The 18,433-nt window shown below is 39.3% G+C and overlaps 3 protein-coding genes across 4 annotated transcripts; 2 read left to right on the top strand and 1 right to left on the bottom strand.

The window, feature by feature from the left end:
* The first annotated feature begins 559 nt into the window (after window positions 1-559).
* terfa (telomeric repeat binding factor a) lies at window positions 560-7,776 on the top strand. Its single transcript, XM_022209158.2, has 13 exons — window positions 560-919; window positions 1,631-1,726; window positions 2,148-2,278; window positions 2,619-2,705; window positions 3,696-3,836; window positions 4,174-4,298; window positions 4,550-5,086; window positions 5,222-5,341; window positions 6,181-6,303; window positions 6,385-6,522; window positions 6,927-7,009; window positions 7,106-7,149; window positions 7,460-7,776. Exons 1-13 carry the CDS (start codon window positions 769-771, stop codon window positions 7,616-7,618), a joined length of 1,935 nt encoding a protein of 644 aa, XP_022064850.2. The 5' UTR covers window positions 560-768; the 3' UTR covers window positions 7,619-7,776.
* A 63-nt stretch (window positions 7,777-7,839) lies between these two features.
* Window positions 7,840-12,405, bottom strand: nip7 (NIP7 nucleolar pre-rRNA processing protein). 2 transcript variants are annotated; one of them, XM_051943833.1, is made up of 6 exons: window positions 12,387-12,405; window positions 11,589-11,684; window positions 11,386-11,472; window positions 8,960-9,098; window positions 8,492-8,632; window positions 7,840-8,238 (listed from the first exon to the last, which is right to left on the bottom strand). In XM_051943833.1, the coding sequence occupies exons 2-6, from the start codon at window positions 11,642-11,644 to the stop codon at window positions 8,119-8,121; spliced, it is 543 nt and encodes a 180-aa protein (XP_051799793.1). In that variant the 5' UTR covers window positions 11,645-11,684; window positions 12,387-12,405; the 3' UTR covers window positions 7,840-8,118. The 2 variants fall into 2 exon arrangements, with proteins under 2 accessions (XP_051799793.1, XP_022064876.1); XM_022209184.2 differs by lacking the exon at window positions 12,387-12,405 and having other exon boundaries at window positions 11,589-11,736.
* cdc42se2 (CDC42 small effector 2) lies at window positions 11,729-18,264 on the top strand. Its single transcript, XM_022209196.2, has 5 exons — window positions 11,729-11,834; window positions 13,941-14,181; window positions 14,761-14,862; window positions 14,953-15,031; window positions 16,114-18,264. The coding sequence occupies exons 2-4, from the start codon at window positions 14,128-14,130 to the stop codon at window positions 15,025-15,027; spliced, it is 231 nt and encodes a 76-aa protein (XP_022064888.1). The 5' UTR covers window positions 11,729-11,834; window positions 13,941-14,127; the 3' UTR covers window positions 15,028-15,031; window positions 16,114-18,264.
* The last annotated feature ends 169 nt before the right edge of the window (window positions 18,265-18,433 follow it).

Genomic DNA, 18,433 nt, shown 5'->3' with positions numbered 1-18,433 from the left:
AACACCAAAATATTAAAACTTGAACAGTGAACGTTTGAACTGCAATGTTTAATAAATAACATCAGTAGTCAACAATTAAATTGATCACTAGCTGCATTATTAATTGATTAATCTGTGTATTTTTTGCAGAAATAAAGTCACAACTTTAGCCCAAGACAAATCCTCGATTGTCTTGTTTTGACGGGTGTTGCAAAATATTGGTCACCATTTTTCTGGCATGGAGCTAATCAGTGAATTGAGAAAATATTTGGAAGAAGTCTTCCACAGTGTAAATAAATATTAGCTGCAGCCCTAGTGCATCATGGCACTACAGCAATAAGAAGACAAATCTAAAAGTCCAAAGTTGTCTGCAATAAAATAATTCAAAGTGGAAATGCACTTTACAAACTGCTGAAGGTTATTCCTTCCAGTCCAGTGTGTGGCAGTACAATGTTTGTGCGAGATTTACCAACGAACTCTGCCAAAAGGGGAGGAGGTACAATTTCCTTAAGTACAGACTGTCAGGCTTCACTTCCGCCAAGGCCTTGATGAAATAATGTCTGGTTCATTATGGAGTGCTAATACCGAGCTATATTTAGTCCTTTCTCTATGCAATTATAGCGTATTTTTAAATATATTTTACGTTTTTGATTAGTTACTCTTGGCGTGGCGCTACACAACTGGAACGAATTGCTGCCTGACAAGCGAAGCTGAGGAAAAAAATAACCCTCTTGCCATTCGGCCTTAAACTTTTCCCCGCCTTCACTCCTTCGCTTGCTTCCGTTAAACATGGCGACACAGGAGACAGTAAACAACGACAAAACTGATGTCGAGTCTGTTGTCAACCGCTGGCTGGTGGATTATTACTTTTTTCGCTCCTTGGACGCGTTTAAAAAGGGGCAATACCGGGATTTCTGTCGCCTTGGAGACGTACTTAACAGTAAGCAACATCCCGCTTCCCTCCTTTTTACTCCCTGCCCACTAAGCTAGGCTACACTTAGTTTAGCAAACACATTTAGCTAACTGCCTACATCTTAACTTTCCCAAAAGTGCTCCGTATTTGTCACCGCAGTATCATACTGATGAGCGTTGAAGGCCTTGAAATTACGGTTTTTAGGTAACAGATTTAAACTAAATATGGATAGTCTATTAACTTGCAAGTACAAGTAGTCTGTACATCTTCAGCAAGTGCCAGTTTAGAGTACAAAGTTGATTATTAAACTACTGGAAAACCACAGAGTACTTAGCTTGCGTTTAATTGGCTCTCTGGTCGATAAACATCATTAGATGGATTTTCATCATGTTTGTTTGTTTGTGGTGTTTTGAGTAACACATTTGCTTTTTAAGTCACCGTTTAGAAGAATAACATTCCAGGTGTTAATATACAGTACAGAGACTGTGTGCTTCTGAATCTGACAAATCGTAATTTTATTTTTGTTAGTAAGTTGCCTGTTTTATTTTCTGATAAACACTGGAGTGCCTCAGTAAGATGTCGTATATCAGCTGTGAGCCTTGTCCTGATTGTAAACAGAGCTTAATCAGTTTCCCTTCAGGTGACCTTTGATGAATAAATAGAAATGACCTACCTTCTGTATGAATATGTATTTTTATGAGCAATGACAAGCTTATTGTGTTCATTATTTTGTTACAGGTGTCTTGGTATGTCCCGTAGAGCTCACTGATGTCATGCCAACAAAGATTCAAGTATTGGAGTTTCTCTCCCACATAAATGAGGGTGAAAAACTCGGTGAGCTCAACGTTAATGACATATTCACAAATGCTTTTGACAGGGTTGTTGTTTTAGCTGCATCTCTGTGTGCAACGTTTTTGTTTGCAAATGTTAGAATACACTGAGATATGCCCTTTGCAGACATGCATTAGTGTAATATTTATTGGCCTGCCAGGGATGGGGTGGGCAGGGACATGGGAGAGAAATGGCAACCTTAAATACTGTAACCAAAACACTGCAGCAGCTGTTCTATGTTTTATAGTGAAGTTAAGGGAAAACTCGATAAAAGCTGTTAAATAAAATAAAATGTTCTGTTAAAATGAGAGTGTAACAATGACTGATGGACAGTTTGATTCAGTGTACCTTGGTAATGTCACTGTTTAGTGTTGCGTCACTTCACTTCACATTATAATGGATATTCCTTTGTCTCTATAAACAGACCTGTCATTTGAGTCAGATTCATCAACAGCTCCTCTGGAATCAGCCTTAATGTTGCTGGAACACATGAACCAGAAACTCAGCATACGACAGCAGGATTTTGAAAATGCACATGATTCAATTGCAGAGATGGTAAGCATTTTTGTAATTTTTTCATACACTCAAGTGCTGCACTGGTTCTGCTGTTACATTTACTGTCACTTACATAAAGGCATCTCTTTGCTTTTTTGTTAAATCAGAAGCTACTGTTTAGATTGTGATGCTAGCACCCATTGTGTGTGTGTGTGTGTGTGTGTGTGTGTGTGTGTGTGTGTGTGTGTGTGTGTGTGTGTGTGTGTGTGTGTGTGTGTGTGTGTGTGTGTGCGTGCGTGCGTGCGTGCGTGCGTGCGTGCGTGCGTGCGCGCGCGCGCGCGCGCGCGACGAATATTCAGATTTGAGTCAACTAATTGTTATTGTTGTTTATTTATTATAGATTGTGGCGATTTTCATTAAGAACAGCAAATTTGACAGAGCAGAAGAGATACTCAACAAACACTTTCCCAAACCAATGGTTGGCAAGGTGAGTTTACTCTGTGTTTGTTATAATCAGTGCATTACCTCACACTTTCAGTCATTAGAATCCATATTGACTTGCTTTCTCTTAGTCGCTGCATTCACATTGATGGTTGTATCTTTGGCCACTCTTCTTGACAAAGATTAGTACAATTAAATTAAACTGATTAGCTTTCTGATGCACTTTTTTCTTCATCATAGTCTTAGGACTTTGGGGAGGCCAGATTTAGTAATTTCTTTACCATTTTTGATATGTGTCTGGCTTCATTATCTTGTTGGATAATCCTCCTTTGTCTTTATTCCAATGACTTTGTGTAAAGCGACAGTTTCGCTAGCATTCAAACAGCCCCACAGCATATTACTGCCACCATCTACAGAGACGAGTTGCTTGTGGTGTAATCAGTGACTGCAACTCTGCATTGATTTATTGTATATCGCAAAGTAGCGTAGGGTAATGTGTAATTTTACATATCTCTATACAAAGTTATGCTGCACATTATTCAGTTAGGTCATTGCCTCTGACACTATGCAGTCGAAGGTGAAGACTTGTATGTACAATTATATAAAGTGCTACTTCCAAATAGTAGATGCAGCACCAGGTCATGTTTTAAATAGCATCTTCACGTGAGATGCAAAAATAAGGCAAACCCACAAGATGTTTCTTAACTTGTGTGTTGTTATCTTTAATGGTGTGTGCAATACCAATTACCAGAATGTAAATAAAATCACACTATTATTAGATGGACTGAATTCTCTTCTATATAGGCATTAAACCACAAGCTTTACTAGTTTTCATTTATTGTCACATATTAAAATGTTTTACAATATCACATATAGTTTGACTTATTACATTCAGGCAGTTTTATTACATTTAGGAGAATGTGTCCAAAGTATGCATTGTTCAGCTTGTTAGCAAACTGAAGCAGTTTTGACCTCATGTTTATGTTTCTGTGCTTGCAGTGTACCTCACATTACTGAACATTTGTGTTGTCTGTAGAAAGCTATATTCAAGGGTCTCATCAATCGGAAGAGTAAAATCCATGACGTCATCAAGCAAATTAACTACCAAAGGTTCCGGGAGGAGATGCTGGCTTTTTGCCAGGGGCTCTTTCAGTCCACTGTTCCCTTTCTCTACAAGGTATGCATGCTGTGCATCAGGCACAAGGTGAAGACTTACTTTAGCTTTCCTTTCAATTATGAGGTATCTTTGAATTAATTAATCAAAACACTTCAGCGAGTGATATCGTTGCCATTTAAAGGTGATTTTTTTTTTTTTTTTACAGCAAAGATGTATTTTTCCAAAATGTGTTTAATTATTTACCAGTGATAAGTCCTCTTTAGACTTTAAAACATTGTCCCTCGAGTTCAATAAGAAAACCCTGCCTGTCAGAATCGTGTTTATCCACAGATAAGTCACTGGCTTGTTTGAAGTCATTATATTTGTAATTTTTTTTTCTTTTGTGTATGTGTATCAGGCTGCAGAACAGCTTATTGGTCAAAGACGTGTGGAGCAAGACGACAAAGTAGCTGGAACTGATGAGCAAACCAAGCCTGGCCCGTCCTCTAATCTCCAAGGAAATGTTATCCAGTCTGTAGCTCAGTAGGCTCCCTTTTCCCCTTTTGGTTGATTTCAGAAAAGCCAACCATTGCTGTTAAAATACAACTTTGCCAAAGGAGTGTGATCTTTGTCAGGTCTCCTAAGACTGTATGGCACATTCTGTTTCTACTCATCTCATCACTGAGCAGTATCATACCAGTGGTAAAATGATAGCTGCAGTTTGGACTGTGTTGTGTCTCCAGATCTTAATACCCTGTTGAACCTCTTTTTCTTTTTTCTAACTTTTCTTCCAGTAAATGTTCAGTTATCCAGAGGGTCAGGCTAGAAGCAGCCTACAAAGCCTTGGGTGCAGCTACAGAAAACAGAACATTCGCTCAGTTGGAGGAAGATGTGGAGACAGAGGAGCAGGAAAGAGAGAATCTTGGCTTGCTACACCCAGCTGATCCCAAGACGGGCACTAACCTGGACTCGCAGCAAGAAGGGCAGTTTCTGAGAGATTCGGGCAGCCCCATGGAAGCTTCTCCAGCAGACCAACCACCACAAACAGATGCTGTTCCTGAAACGCAAGCAGGTTCACTCTCAAACACACCCTCTGTTCTGTGGAGCGGCCAGCTCTACACTGTGCCTCGGCTGGTGGTCGAACCAGACAGTCAAGTAAGCTCTCAGTGCACAACAGATTGTCAGGAACAAGGGACGGATGTCAGAGCTGAAGAGTCACCACAGAGCCTGGCTACATCCAATAAAAAAGACCTGCAGTGCACAGTTCCAGACAGAGAAGTTGACATACCCGTACGAAAGTGCCCCAGACGAGCCAAGAGAGCACACTGCAGGTAAGACAGATTTTCTTACTGTTAGCAGTCACTTTTTATTACATTGCATATGAAGTTTCATGAAGACGAGGTTACTTGTGTTCCTGATTTGCTTAGTAGGCATAGAGCATTAAAACGGCTTGTTTTGTCACACAGAGCTTCAACTAGTGCGGCTGATCTGTCAGCAGACAGTGAGGGGAACTCCCTTGACTCTGTGGCCAACGGGGAGACTCATGACGAGGAACTGCAGAGTCAGTCAAACAGTTCACGCACAAGGTAAATCGAAATGTACAACATTACCTGACAGGCCTGACATGAATTACTACTGAAGCTGAATCAGTGGAAGTGTGCTGGGCTAATGACATTAATGCCATGTTATTCATACAATGTAAAAAAATAGATTAAAAAAAACAAATATTTTCAGATTTAAAAGTTTATTTTTCCTATACAACCCCAATCTATGGATACCCCAATAGCATATTGTTAAATTGTTTGTAATTGGGTTCCATAATATGTACATAATACCAAACCATGTCTCCTTGCAAGCATTTATAAGCTATATTAGCAAGTAAAAATCCCAATACATACTACTGCAGTAATCAGTAGTCACCTTAAGCTACTGAGCTGTGGCTTACATAGTTGCAGGTCTTTGAAATTAAACAGGGCAATAGCCCTAGGAATAATTCATCCTGTGTTCTCCTGATGTAAAGAGACTTGCGGCTAGCAGAGAGGACGGACCAGCTGGCCCCGGCCCCAAATACTATAAAAATTCAAATCAAGAGCCTGTTATGTGGGGTGGCCATCGATCCCAAAGCTTCCGGTTAAAGACGACTCTTCATTTTAAGCCGAAAGCATCACTGATAGTCAGAGCAGAAATGGCACTAATTTGTTTCAGTCCAAAGCAATCTTTGATAAAATCATGTACATTAAAGTTTAACTACTGTTGCTTTAGCACTTTGCATGAGTTGCAGTTCACTTTTTCCTTCATAAATACACATTGTGCAGTTACCTTGATTGTTGAAAGTATGGCTTTTCAATTGATGCCATTTCAATCAAGTCAATAAAAACAGATTTCCTGTTTCCTGAATATTATTAACTGAAATCTTATCATGCAGTAATTCCAAAAAGGCAAAACAGTTATCATCAGACAGGGTGGAAGACCCACTGGAGCTGTCGGCCTCCTGCAAAACTCCAGTGCAGAAACCTCACGAACAGCTGGCCGGAGATCCTCTGAGCAAGTACGTGTAAATATCATTTAACTGATCTTAGTATTTTAGTTGACGATTCAAGCCTTGACCTTTGACAAACTATTTATGCAGAGATCCAGATGATACAGAGGACATCTGCATCACAGACTCTTCCCTGGACAGCTCACCCAGTCTTCGTCCCGTCCCTCGAACAAGCTCTACTCCTCACAGGGACTCCGCTCAAAACAACAATGGTTCCTCATCAAAATGGTTAGTAAAGATAACAGCAGCAGCTTTAGCGAAAAGTGGATTTACTCTTCTGTTGTGAACTTATCTAGATTGTCTTCGAAACCCATCTTGGGTCTTAAAATAATCAATTTACTTTTATATGGGTCAATTTGATTTGGGCTGTTTTTCAAAGTCACAAGGTTGACTGATACATTTGCATTTCCACCTGAATTTATATTTTGAAGTGTCTGAATTTATAAAGTTGCACAACATGGTGATTTAACTTAAGATTCATTAACTGAATATATTGTATTATATTTATAAAAATTAATCATGAGATCATCTGTCTTCATTACAAAAACAAAACTCCATCCACTTCCCACTTTTTGTTTAGTTAGACTGAACAGTCGGCATCAGACAGTGAAGACACTTGGTTTTGTTTACAGGAAAAGACTGTTCCGTGAAGCACAAGAAAGCAAGGAAACCTGGGATGATGAAGAGTCACATTTCCCTTCTACAAGGAACAGTGGTAATAAAATATCACATATTTGCTTTTAAATAGTCCTGTATGAATCTGGTTTTGAAATTCTTATTCATTCCATAACTACTTATGTTTTTTCCAAAGGATCAAATCAGAGCACCATTTCCAATTCAGGCCAAAGGAGGAAGGTAAGCATAGCAAGACTTGGCAACATACAAAAGTAAAAAAAATCAATTCACAAATTCGATGGGGAATTACTTTCTGACAGGATGTTTAAAATCAGCAAACCTTGAAGGATAGCAGATTGTTGCACTGATGTTCAAAAAGTAGTGGCTTTGCAATCAGCTGCCCGATTTAAGCACAATACAAGCAGACTTTAAATGAAGTCAGTTACACTACCTTGCACCAATATCAGCAATAAAGCATTGTCTTCACATTTGGGCTTGTGTGCCACAGTGGCAAAAAGTCAACTAGCCTCCTGTTTGTGTTTTGTTGCAGAAGTGGACTGAGCGTGAGACGCAGAACTTAAAAGATGGAGTCAGAAAGTTTGGAGAGGGCAACTGGAAGCAGATAAGGGCATATTACTCCTTCGATAATCGAACAAATGTCAACCTAAAGGACCGATGGAGAACACTGAAGAATCAGAAACTGGTCTGACTTGTTAGTTTTGGTCCATCAAAAGAATTTTATTTTCAGATGAATGTCAGTTATTTTCTTTGTTCAATACCTTTTTTGCACTGTTAATCACGCTCAAAGTTAATTCAATAAATGTTCAGGTTTCATAGTTTTAAGACCAATTGTACCTTTGTTTTTTTTTAAGAAAAAGTTATGTGTCTTTACTAAAGCCCTATACTGAAAGCCTTCCACGACTAAAATACTAAGATTTCATAGATTTATTTTAAAAATGACATTTACAAGAAACATGCACACAGGAACACACACCCTTCATTTTGACATTTGATACAACAGAGGCTTCAGGTTGACTGATTCAGTCCATGGACTGCAGAGAAATATAGTCCAACCATGTCCCTATAAAATCCTCAGTAATAAAATAAAGCAGCTGAAAACGAGCTGCTTGGGTTGTGAATTTCAATGAATGCTGAAGGGTATGCAATGGAGAAGGAAAAGATTTGACAGTCCAGTTGTTTGCTGCCTCTTTATGTCAGTGTGTCTTCACTCCTAATGAACTCCCCCACATCTGCCTGGTGGAACACAACGATGGACATGGGGTCCACTCGCCGACACTCCTGAGTCGTCTTGGCTGCCACTCCAAAACCCTGATAAACAAAAGCAAAAGATCAAAATCCCTTTTGTCCTACATTCTATAGTTGAAGTGACATCACTCTACTTTTTCTATATACTATACTATATGTAAGGATGCACACCATAACATATCTAACATCTCTTTGCCGAATATGCTTGTTTTTTCTGCCCAACAAGTGGCCCTGGAGAGACTACATAAATCCTTGTTACATTATGAACAGTGTCCAACAAACTGAATGACAGAGCATCACAATTAAAATGACTTACCAGAGGCACATCAGCCATGGAATAAACCACAACTCCTTGATACTGCATAGTGTTCTCAGTGATTCTCCCGAGGCCTGATTTTAGCACGTGATTCCCGTACAGGAAGGACTGCTCTGCTCCAGGCTTTACCCACACCTTGAACTGAAGACATGATAGTTTCAAGTTATTCCTACAAGCATGAACATAACTTAATGGTACTGGCATACATCTGTATTAACAAGTCAATTACAGCAACTGTAGGTGTGGTATTGCTAAAATTTTGTTAAACATTATCAATGGTAACAAATAGGGACTTCACATGATCCACTGGTGCAGCAGTCATCCGACATCAAGGCTCTACTGGAAAACACCTGCCACGTCACTAAAACCTGTATTGGTTCACTTCCTCTCTCTCATGTAACAGGAGCTACAGAAAGAGTTAGTGACGCAAAGATACAAATGATATTAAAATGATGCATGCGTAGTCACCTTTGCATAAGGTGCCAGGAAATCCAGCGCTGTGATGTGCAGGCGGAATTTCTTGGTCTTTGTGAACTTCCCAAAGCATGTGCCCACTGAGATGAGCTTGTCCCGGGAAATGTTTGTGGCCAACTTCAGGATTTTCTCACTGTGGACATGAAACAATGATTAATGAATTTCTCCAGGCATTGAATGATACCCAAGTATGTACACTCAACAAAAATGTAAACGCAACACTTTTGTTTTTGCTCCCATTTTTATGAGACGAACTCAAAGCTCTAAAACTTTTTCCACATACACAATATCACCATTTTGCTCAAATATTGTTCACAAATCTGTGATAGTGAGCACTTCTCCTTTGCTGAGATAATCCATCCCACCTCACAGGTGTGCCATATCAAGATGCTGATTAGACACCATGATTAGTGCACAGGTGTGCCTTAGACTGCCCACAATAAAAGGCCACTCTGGAAGGTGCAGTTTTAGATCTTTGAGTTTATCTCATAAAAAGATGGGAGCAAAACAAAAGTGTTGCGTTTACATTTTTGTTAAGTGTACATTACACAACAGAAGTCAGTACACCGCCCTGTGCAGTACCCCTTAGCTGTGAAATTATTCAAGATTTTACCACCTTACGATAATGGCATTACTTCTAGATTAAACAGAACTTAACACAACAAAGGTATATACAGCTTTAATTACTGAGGTTTAAAAGTTCTTGTCAATACCCGGTATGTCCAACTGTATTTCTGAACATGCTCTGTCCAAATTATTTTAGGTACTCTTACATGGAAGGTCATAACTAACTGTCTTAAAAATACCCCGAAAGTGTTTTAATTCAAGTCAGTCAACACACTTTGCCAGGTCATAGTCTGCGCATTTTTCTGTTTCAGAAGCTCCTTATCATGCTGCAGTATTCCTCTGTGAACAAGCATCCAGATTAGGAATCCTATTTTAAGTCAGTAATTTGGTGCATCCACAGGAAATCATGCTATCGTCTATAAAATCCCTCTCTCCAACAGGGAGGGAAGGAGGGGAGGGGGGTGTTTAAGTGATTTTGAACAAGGCATGGTTGTTGGTGCCAGACGGGCTGGTCTGAGTATTTCAGAAACTGCTGATCTACTGGGGTTTTCACACACAACCATCTCTAGGCTTTCTTTTCTTAAAAGAGAAAATATTGAGTGTGCAGCAGTTGTGTGGACAAAAATGCCTTGTTAATGTGAGAGGTCAGAGGAGAATGAGCCAACTGGTTGGAGATGATAGAAACGCAACGGTAGCTCTAACAACCATTGAGTACAACCAAGGAATCCAGAATACCATCTTTGAATGTACAACATGTTAAACCCTGAAGAAGATGGGCTACAGCAGCAGAAGACCACACCGGGTGCCACGCCTGCCAGCTAAAAACAGGAAACTAAGGCTACAATTCACACAGGCTCACCAAAATTAGACAAAAGAAGATTGGAAAAATGTTGCCCGGTCTGATGAGTCTCAATTTCAGCTGCAACATTCACATGGTCGGAATTTGGCACAAACAACGATTCAGGCTGGTGGTGGTGTAATGGTGTGGGGGATATTTTCTTGGTACACTTTGGGCTCCTTAGTACCAAGTGAGTATTGTTTAAACATCACAGGCCTACCCAAATATTGTTGTTAACCATGTCCATCCCTTTATGACCACAGTCTTCTGATGACCACTTCCAGCAGGCTAATGCTCCATGTCAAGAAGCCCAAATCATCTCAAACTGGTTTCTTGAACATGACAATGAGTTCACTGTACTCCATTGACCTCCACAGTCACCAGATCTCAATTCAATAGAGCACCTTTGGGATGTGGTGGAATGAGGGATTGGCATCATGGCTGTGCAGCTGAGAAATCTGCAGTTAACTGTGTGATGCTGTCATGTCAATATGGACTGAAATCTCAGAGGAATTTTTCCAGCACCTTGTTTTAAGTATGCCACAAAGAATTAAGACAGTTCTGGGGGTAAAGGTCCAACCTTCTATTAGAAAGGTGTACCTAATAAAGTGGCCAGTAAGTGTATATTGGTCTCATTGTAATGAAGAGTATGCTCCGATTATTAATCAAGCTTTTAAGGTCCTTTAGTATGGAATAATTTCTGTTTACAGATCACTCTATAACTATGTCAAGGTTTTAAGCGCATAGGAAATCGCACGTGTAGTTAATTTTGTGCCAATTATGACATGAGTTTCCAAGTTATGTGTCAGTGATCACACGTGTATTCTTTGCGAGTGCATGTATTTTCAATATAGTCTCTCTAAAGTAAATGTTCTTGACTGGTTATATGAGGAAATGCTTTACTTGTCAACTTAAAAATAATGCAGTCGTTGAGATGCGATGTAGTAATACATTTCAGGGATATTGTACAATGTATAAACACTTATGTTATATACAGTATGATGAGTATAATTACCTCATGTAGTACACACGGTCATTGTGTAGCCTGAAACAGTATGTACCGTCAGGTCGGTCCACAAGAAGCTTTATGTTTTCGCCGATGCTGTTGTGGGAGAAAGCGTGGACATCACACACAGCACAGGCTAACGGGGATGCTAATCATTTTTAATATAATTTGAGAGTATACAAGCAAATAAAGTGTCTTTCACGGTCACTTACTATTTCGACAGCTTCTCAAACATCGTTTTTGTTTCCTCCTCTGTTAACGGCCTCATCTTTACTATGTAAAGTCGTGTTTTTGGAGTGAAGAATACCCTGCAAGAAAAACGTGGATCAAAAACGGAAGTCGTCACACTTTAAAACGGACGTCGCATGACGTAAACACTGAGCGCAGTTCCTGGTTTTTTGCATTCTTTAGCTTTCAGTCGATCGGTCGTTTTTCTCCGGGAAACCGGACACCACCTGGTAAGTTTATTCACTTAAAACGATCATAAATCTTAGAGGAAAAGTGATAATATATTTTGTAACAGTGACAGGAACATCAATATGCTTTATATTTCGCTTTTGTTGAATATTGTAGCCGCAGTTTTCGAAAACGGGTTCAGTTAGCTTGGTTAGCTAGCTGTCAATGGAAAAAAACACAGACCCGCGGCTATTAGCGAGCTAGTGAACGTTAGCTTGTTAGCTAACCGTGTTAGCAGCCGTAATGCTAACTCTGGTTTGCTACAGGCAACGACCCCGTTCTACTAAAACTACTCAGTTGAAATTAATTCTGAAACACTGTGTTACCATTGATACCTAAGATGAATTGCATCCAGTTGTAAGTTCAACTTGGACTCGTCGTGTACAGTCTTTGCCGCAGCGGAGCGAAGTTACATAACGTTCATTTGTTTGTAAATACCGTGTAATCCAAGATCAGAGACAGAGTTACTTAATCCTAGAAGGATTTCAGATGTCATTAAGAGCATCATTAAGCACCTCTTCACTCATTCTCAGCCACCTGATAATGTGATTCACCTGCACTGAGCGCACGGTAACAGGTCAATGTCAGCGATGTGTACCGTCAGCTGCAGAGTCAGTAACTGGGAAATCTACTTTGTCAGCGGGCTCGTTGCATTTGGCAGATCATTTTATCCTCCTGTCACCTCCTGTTTGACACCAATAATGGCTGAAAAAAAACACTGATCCTGTTTCTCTGATGCTGCCAAGTTAAATTATACACACCAAAGCCATTTTACTCACTCTAATTCCACTTTGACATATGTGATCGTACTGATGTTCAACTATACTCTTAATTTTCGAAATGAGACATTTATATTAACTTTATTCTCTTATAGGCTTGTAACTGCATTTTGGCAAAAGTAGTTTAAATGATTTCTGTCTAAATTGTCATATTGTTAGATGTATAGTCAAACATATGTTTTTTATGAGGTTTCTCTAATAATTTCATGTAAAGCTACTGAGCTGCAGCACTGTGACCTCAACAGATTTCTCCTAGAGAACATTTAGTTTTAAAATGAAAGAGTTTTAAAAAGCTTTGCAAGTTAGTTAATTCCCAAGTCCAGCAAGCACAGTCAACTTAAAGCAGTTTTGTATGTAAGAATATAAGTACTAATTAATGAATTGTGTCTATACAGTGGGACTCGTTGTCCAAACATATAAACACATATCTTCTATAGGAAAAGTGTCAGCTTAGGCCACCCCCTGAAGATCACATGCTCCTAAGTAAATGCCTCTGTCATACAGTGTAGGATGTGTTGTGTTGCAACACAAAATGTTAAGCGATAACAACATAGACATTTCCCGACATTTTGCTAGACAATACTTTTCTATTCCTGCTGTCCTACTATTGCAATAAGCTTCTGAATGGTGTCAACTCTACCGGGATGTTAATTATAATGGATGCCTTATAAAGACTGACCCTGAGAGTCCAAGGTTATATTCCTATGCTTCACTGTTTACCACTAGAGATGACCCACAAAAGCAAAAGTGATACTGATCAATTGGATACACCTGCTCACAAGCCTGTACCAAAAGTCACAGTGCACGCTGACCTGATTTCTTTACTATGACTTAAGAATTGAACAGGATTGGAAGAGGTATAGATGTATGTATATGTACAACCATATCAATTTCACATTTCAATTAGATGTCATTTTTTGTTTGGTTTTTTTTTTTACATTAAAACTGTTAAATTTTGGGGGGATTTTTTTGGGGGAGTTTTATGAGGAAGTTATAGTACTTGAAATATATACTCTAGATGTGTGTAACTGCTTTTATATTTGCAAACAAAAAAAGCTTAAGAAAAACTTTCAGTCACGTCATGGAATGCATTTACACTGAGTGAGAGAATACAAAAAAATAGTGATAGAAAATAATGTTTTTTTTTATTGTTATTAAAAGTTGCGGCGAGTAGAGATATAGGCCCTGTCAACTGTTAACTATGGAAGCTTTCGTGAAGTGCCCACGAGCTGCTGATCCAAATCTATGGCTGCCGTAATGGCTCGTTTGATTTTTAAAAAGTCAGCATTTGACTGAGATTTCTCTTCTCCTTCATCATCATGTGGACAGGTGCGTGCTGCCCTGTGTTGGGAGAACAGTTTGTGTGCCAACGGTTCACCCCCAGAGAAACCAGTGTCTTGTGTCTGTCGTCAGTTTCCGGTGCATGTTTGTGGCTCTGGTAAGACTGAACAGGAAGACGCAAAGAGACGTCTGAGCTGAGAGAGGAAACTGCTGTGGCTTCTTCTTCTGCCTCAGAATGACAGAGTTCTGGGTTTGTTTCAGCTGCTGCATTGCAGAGCAGCCACAACCAGTGAGTATGAAATTTGGGTGGAAGAGCCACTTCACTTTTTGTAATGTGACAGTTTTTTTTGGGGGGGGGGGGGAGTGGTATGAAATGTGCTCTTAGGTTGATAGTAGGTTAATAGAACAGTCTTGTCTGGTGTTGTGCAGCATCTTGACCCAACAGTTAATATTTTGGTTAAGTTGTGGATATGATAAATATATGCTATTTTAAAATATACTCAAAAACTTTATTGTTGTGCCGGATAAAATGCATAAAACATCATCTTATGACATCAGATAAAGTGACAGGCCACTGACTGGCGCAGCGCTTACTTAGATTTAATAAGGATTCAGTTACTGTTGCTGATTGTTGCCAGTCAGTTTGTCTACTAATAGATAAAACTGAATTAATTATGATTTTACAAGTGACTCTGTGTCTCAGTTTGAGCTCCTCAGGTCCACTGCTTGTGAAATACATTTTTAGAGTTGATGTGTAGATATTGTTTCAGCTGCTTCCTCTGATCTGCTTAGTAATATTTCATTTTTAAAATTCAAGATTTCCATTGATGTTGTGGTTTTCAGCATTGTTTATGGTGCTCGTTTTCAGAAACGGCGGCGACGGATCGATCGCTCCATGATTGGGGAGCCAACAAACTTTGTTCACACCACACATGTAGGCTCGGGGGACATGGGCATGGGATTGCCATCAGTAGGTTTTTGTTCACTTTTCAGAATGTTTAGCTAAGAGATCATAGCAAGCCTGTGTTGTCAGTCTTTAACATTTCCACCTTTTGTGTAGGTGGACCTTGTTCAGGCCCAGATGAAATCTAAAGGGGGCTACGCGCACGGAGGTTCGGAAGGTTCTCAGTTGTAACGAGGTGAGAGACACTGCGTTATCCCGTAGTGAAACTGACATTAAGGTAGCCACAGAATCTTCACTACCTCAAAGCCACACAAGCCCAGCTCAGATTTGTGTTATGCAAATAGGCTTTTGTGACCAATAAAAGGCCAATTTCATTTTTGAGGGAATTTAATTACCTGCAGGTTTTACAGGTAACACCAGGGTGTAATTATGAGAACAAATTGTGTTGTAATATTTAACAAACAGTGTAGTATTTTTAAATGGAATTGTAAGCTAGCTGCAGTATTTAATCTGTTCATTTCCAGTAAAAGTATGTACTTCCTCTGTCTTCCATGCTGTAAAGCAAGTCACACAAGGATCTGAATTATGAAACTAGACTTTGGCCTCTCACTCTTTGGTGAGAGAGAACACACCAGTGTTTAACACCTCCTAGTGAACAACTACAGCTAAAATGCCTGTCTTGACTCCACCCATGTCGTGCCAAAACAAATGATGGCAGCTTGTCCTGTGTGGCTTTGAGAGGAAACTAGAGAAATGCTGCACAGCTCATATTTTTACTCTGTTGTACTGCCATGTTGTACTGGGGGAATTCTCTCCCAGCATGACGGAATCAATGTCCTTTTTCCTCTTGATTAGCTTTGTTTTGCTGATAACCACTTCACTTTTCCTTGTCACCATGACTCAGCTGTCAGTAAACAAGTGACTTTCATTTTGCTTTATTAATATAGTCTCTTTGTTTTTTTTCTGACACTGTCATGATTTTTGGCAGTGGTACGGCTTTGTACTGGCTTCAGACAGCTGGTTAACTGATAACGTTGCACCTCGCCTTGTTTATAAACCCCAATTCAATGTTGCCATGGTCACTTTCACATTTTTCAGACCCAGTCATCCTTTAAGTCGCAGATCAAACCCAACAATATTAAGCCTGTTTGGGAACTAAAGACAGTTGCAAGGACCATAGTCAGCACTCTGCTGTCCTCAAAAAGTACATTTGACCAAACAAACTAAGATAAATTTGTGTGATGTGTGTGTAAAACACACACCTTCAACCAGCAACATTTAATATCCTAACACTTGTTCCACCTTTTCCGCCCACAGCTCTTCAGTCTTGTGGAAACTACTGTTGTTGATATGAGGAAGAATTTTCAAAAGGCAGTTCCGTCTGTAATGGACACAGGACCAAAAGATGAAACTACTGCTTTTCCATGATGTTGTATATATTTTTATTTTCCATTCTTTTTTTTTAATGAAAGCACTGCTATCCATTTGCTGCCATACTGTTGCACTGTAAAGAATAACTGTTCAGAGTAGGTAAGAGGGTATAGGAAGCTCATAATCTCAGTCAGATGTATGCTTGTGTGTATGCATGAGGAAAATATTTTCAAAATATTTGCTGTTGTAGCCCATTTGGATGCCTGTATTTATTATCTGATTTGTAAACGGACCTCACGGTGGCTGGGCCACACTGGAGATTTGGAACATTCAGTTTCCTTCTTTATTCTCAGAGGTTTATCAAAGGACAGGTAGAGGTAGCAAGGCAAAATGCGATATGTTCGTTGTTTTATTCTGAGAAATACTCACGATTCTCTGAGTTGCTTTCAGGGTTGAAGATTGCTGTTTGTAATAAACTTGAAATGAGTAGAGTACACTGGACCATACATTGTACACTCACACTTGCTTAGGAATTTTGCATTGATTTCAACTGTTTTTTTATACTCATTTAGATTAAATCATATAGAATTTTAATAAACTATGAACTTCCTGATCTGCCTTCTGAAGTCATGTTTGTTGTTTTGTTTTTTTGTTTTACTAGAGCAATTTGGAAGCTTGATGCTGCAAGTACTAGTTTAGTGGTTTCTTAGAAGATTCATGCGTTTTTGTCTTTTCAAAGCTGGTGTACCAACAGTAAGCCAAGAATTACACTTGTGTCCAAAATCATTAATGCAAACAGTGCTACAAAGGTGAGTTAGGTTTAGTAGACTTGGCAGAATTCCCCTCCTATACTTCCATCATATTTTTTCGGTTACAGCTGTCCTGTATTCCCAGCACAGGTTGTCACACACTGTAATTTCAGCGTGTGTTTGAGCTGCCGCCATTTAAAGCTGACTGATGCTGTTAAACTCACTTAACCTAATTTGGCCCACCTTTGTAGCAGTGCTTGTGTTTTAAAATTTTGATTTCATGTGATGTTAACATTGTTTTCTCAGAATCACTAGAGGTATTGACATCTGACCATCTGTGGACATGAAGTTATTTCCAGTTTGCCAGTTTTTCCTGTTTGTGCAAATGCTTTACCCTTTTTCCTCAAGCACATATGATATTCCTCTCTTAGGGAAGAAAAGTAACTAGATGCAGCTCTTATTGCCTGATGATGCTGTTTGTCAAATAGTGATCAGACTAGAACTAATGCCCTTTTACTGTCATGGACCTTCTCGTCTTTCGGTAGTGTCACAAACTTCTGAACCAGGATCCACTTAAAATACGCATGGGAGAGGTCAAAGGTGACGATCAAACCAGCAGGCCTTGTTCCTCTAATGTACGTCCTATGATTATTCCAACTACAGAACGTGTTGAATGTATTAATTCAAGCATGTAGATTGGTGTTAAATGAGTGCTATTGTCAAAGTATACTATGGTGCAAAGTGAATGAAATTTTGGGTGTTAGGACTCATAAAACACTCATTGATAAAATCACATTTGTAATATCATTTGCAGCCTTAACACTCCTGCTAACCCCATTTCGTATAATTTCTTTATCAGGTTAAAATACTGTTTCATTGATCTGTTCTTGTTTAAATGTCTAAGTAATAATACCTGTGTGAAGACAGATCCACATGTATGTAGTCTAGATTGTTACTCCCCCCCAGCTAGGGGCTAAATGCTGTAGTACATGCAGTCAAACTGGGATTGCAGTGTTTTATGTGACCAGCAGGCTGTGCAAGTGGACTGGTTGAATGTGACTTTTAACAAATCATTTCATTTTGGGATACCTGTCATAGGACATATTTTATGATGATACTGTAAATTTGTAATGTGTAAAAGTGATGGATCCATGGTTTATTCAGAGTCATACATATTTTTGGGTACTTTTCTGTCTGATAATACAGGGAAAGTAGAGTTGGCACAGTGTTCTGTTTTTTTTTTCCTCAGGATCTGCCTAATATGTAGTTCCCGCTTTAAAGGGAAGTTCATCTGTCTTTTTCTGCATTTTTCAGAATAAACAAATAAATGTTATCTGTTGATGTTTCACCAACTGTGTATTCCATGTTTTTATCTCAGGAGGGTCTCACCAAAGCGGCTGAAGCAGTTCACAGATTTGAGGTCTAACACTAAAAATGCTGCAGGAAAAAAAATGCCACCTGTGACTTATTCATTATTTTTCTGTATGTATTACTGTTGGACAGGTGGCACTAGTTTA

The sequence above is a fragment of the Acanthochromis polyacanthus genome, chromosome 2 (genome assembly GCF_021347895.1).
Source record: "Acanthochromis polyacanthus isolate Apoly-LR-REF ecotype Palm Island chromosome 2, KAUST_Apoly_ChrSc, whole genome shotgun sequence".
Taxonomy (NCBI): Eukaryota; Metazoa; Chordata; class Actinopteri; family Pomacentridae; genus Acanthochromis; species Acanthochromis polyacanthus.
This window is presented reverse-complemented; position numbering and strand designations above follow the sequence as displayed.

Excerpts from the sequence above, each read along its gene's own strand:
- cdc42se2 (XM_022209196.2), top strand. The coding sequence starts at position 14,128 with ATGACAGAGTTCTGGGTTTGTTTCAGCTGCTGCATTGCAGAGCAGCCA. Across the intron at positions 14,182-14,760 it reads TTGCAGAGCAGCCACAACCA|AAACGGCGGCGACGGATCGA; the intron begins GTGAGTATGAAA and ends GCTCGTTTTCAG. Across the intron at positions 14,863-14,952 it reads TGGGCATGGGATTGCCATCA|GTGGACCTTGTTCAGGCCCA; the intron begins GTAGGTTTTTGT and ends CCTTTTGTGTAG.
- terfa (XM_022209158.2), top strand. The coding sequence starts at position 769 with ATGGCGACACAGGAGACAGTAAACAACGACAAAACTGATGTCGAGTCT. Across the intron at positions 2,279-2,618 it reads ATGATTCAATTGCAGAGATG|ATTGTGGCGATTTTCATTAA; the intron begins GTAAGCATTTTT and ends TATTTATTATAG. Across the intron at positions 7,150-7,459 it reads ATTCAGGCCAAAGGAGGAAG|AAGTGGACTGAGCGTGAGAC; the intron begins GTAAGCATAGCA and ends GTTTTGTTGCAG.
- nip7 (XM_051943833.1), bottom strand. The coding sequence starts at position 11,644 with ATGAGGCCGTTAACAGAGGAGGAAACAAAAACGATGTTTGAGAAGCTG. Across the intron at positions 11,473-11,588 it reads TTTGAGAAGCTGTCGAAATA|CATCGGCGAAAACATAAAGC; the intron begins GTAAGTGACCGT and ends CTCCCACAACAG. Across the intron at positions 8,239-8,491 it reads CCATGGCTGATGTGCCTCTG|GGTTTTGGAGTGGCAGCCAA; the intron begins GTAAGTCATTTT and ends TTTGTTTATCAG.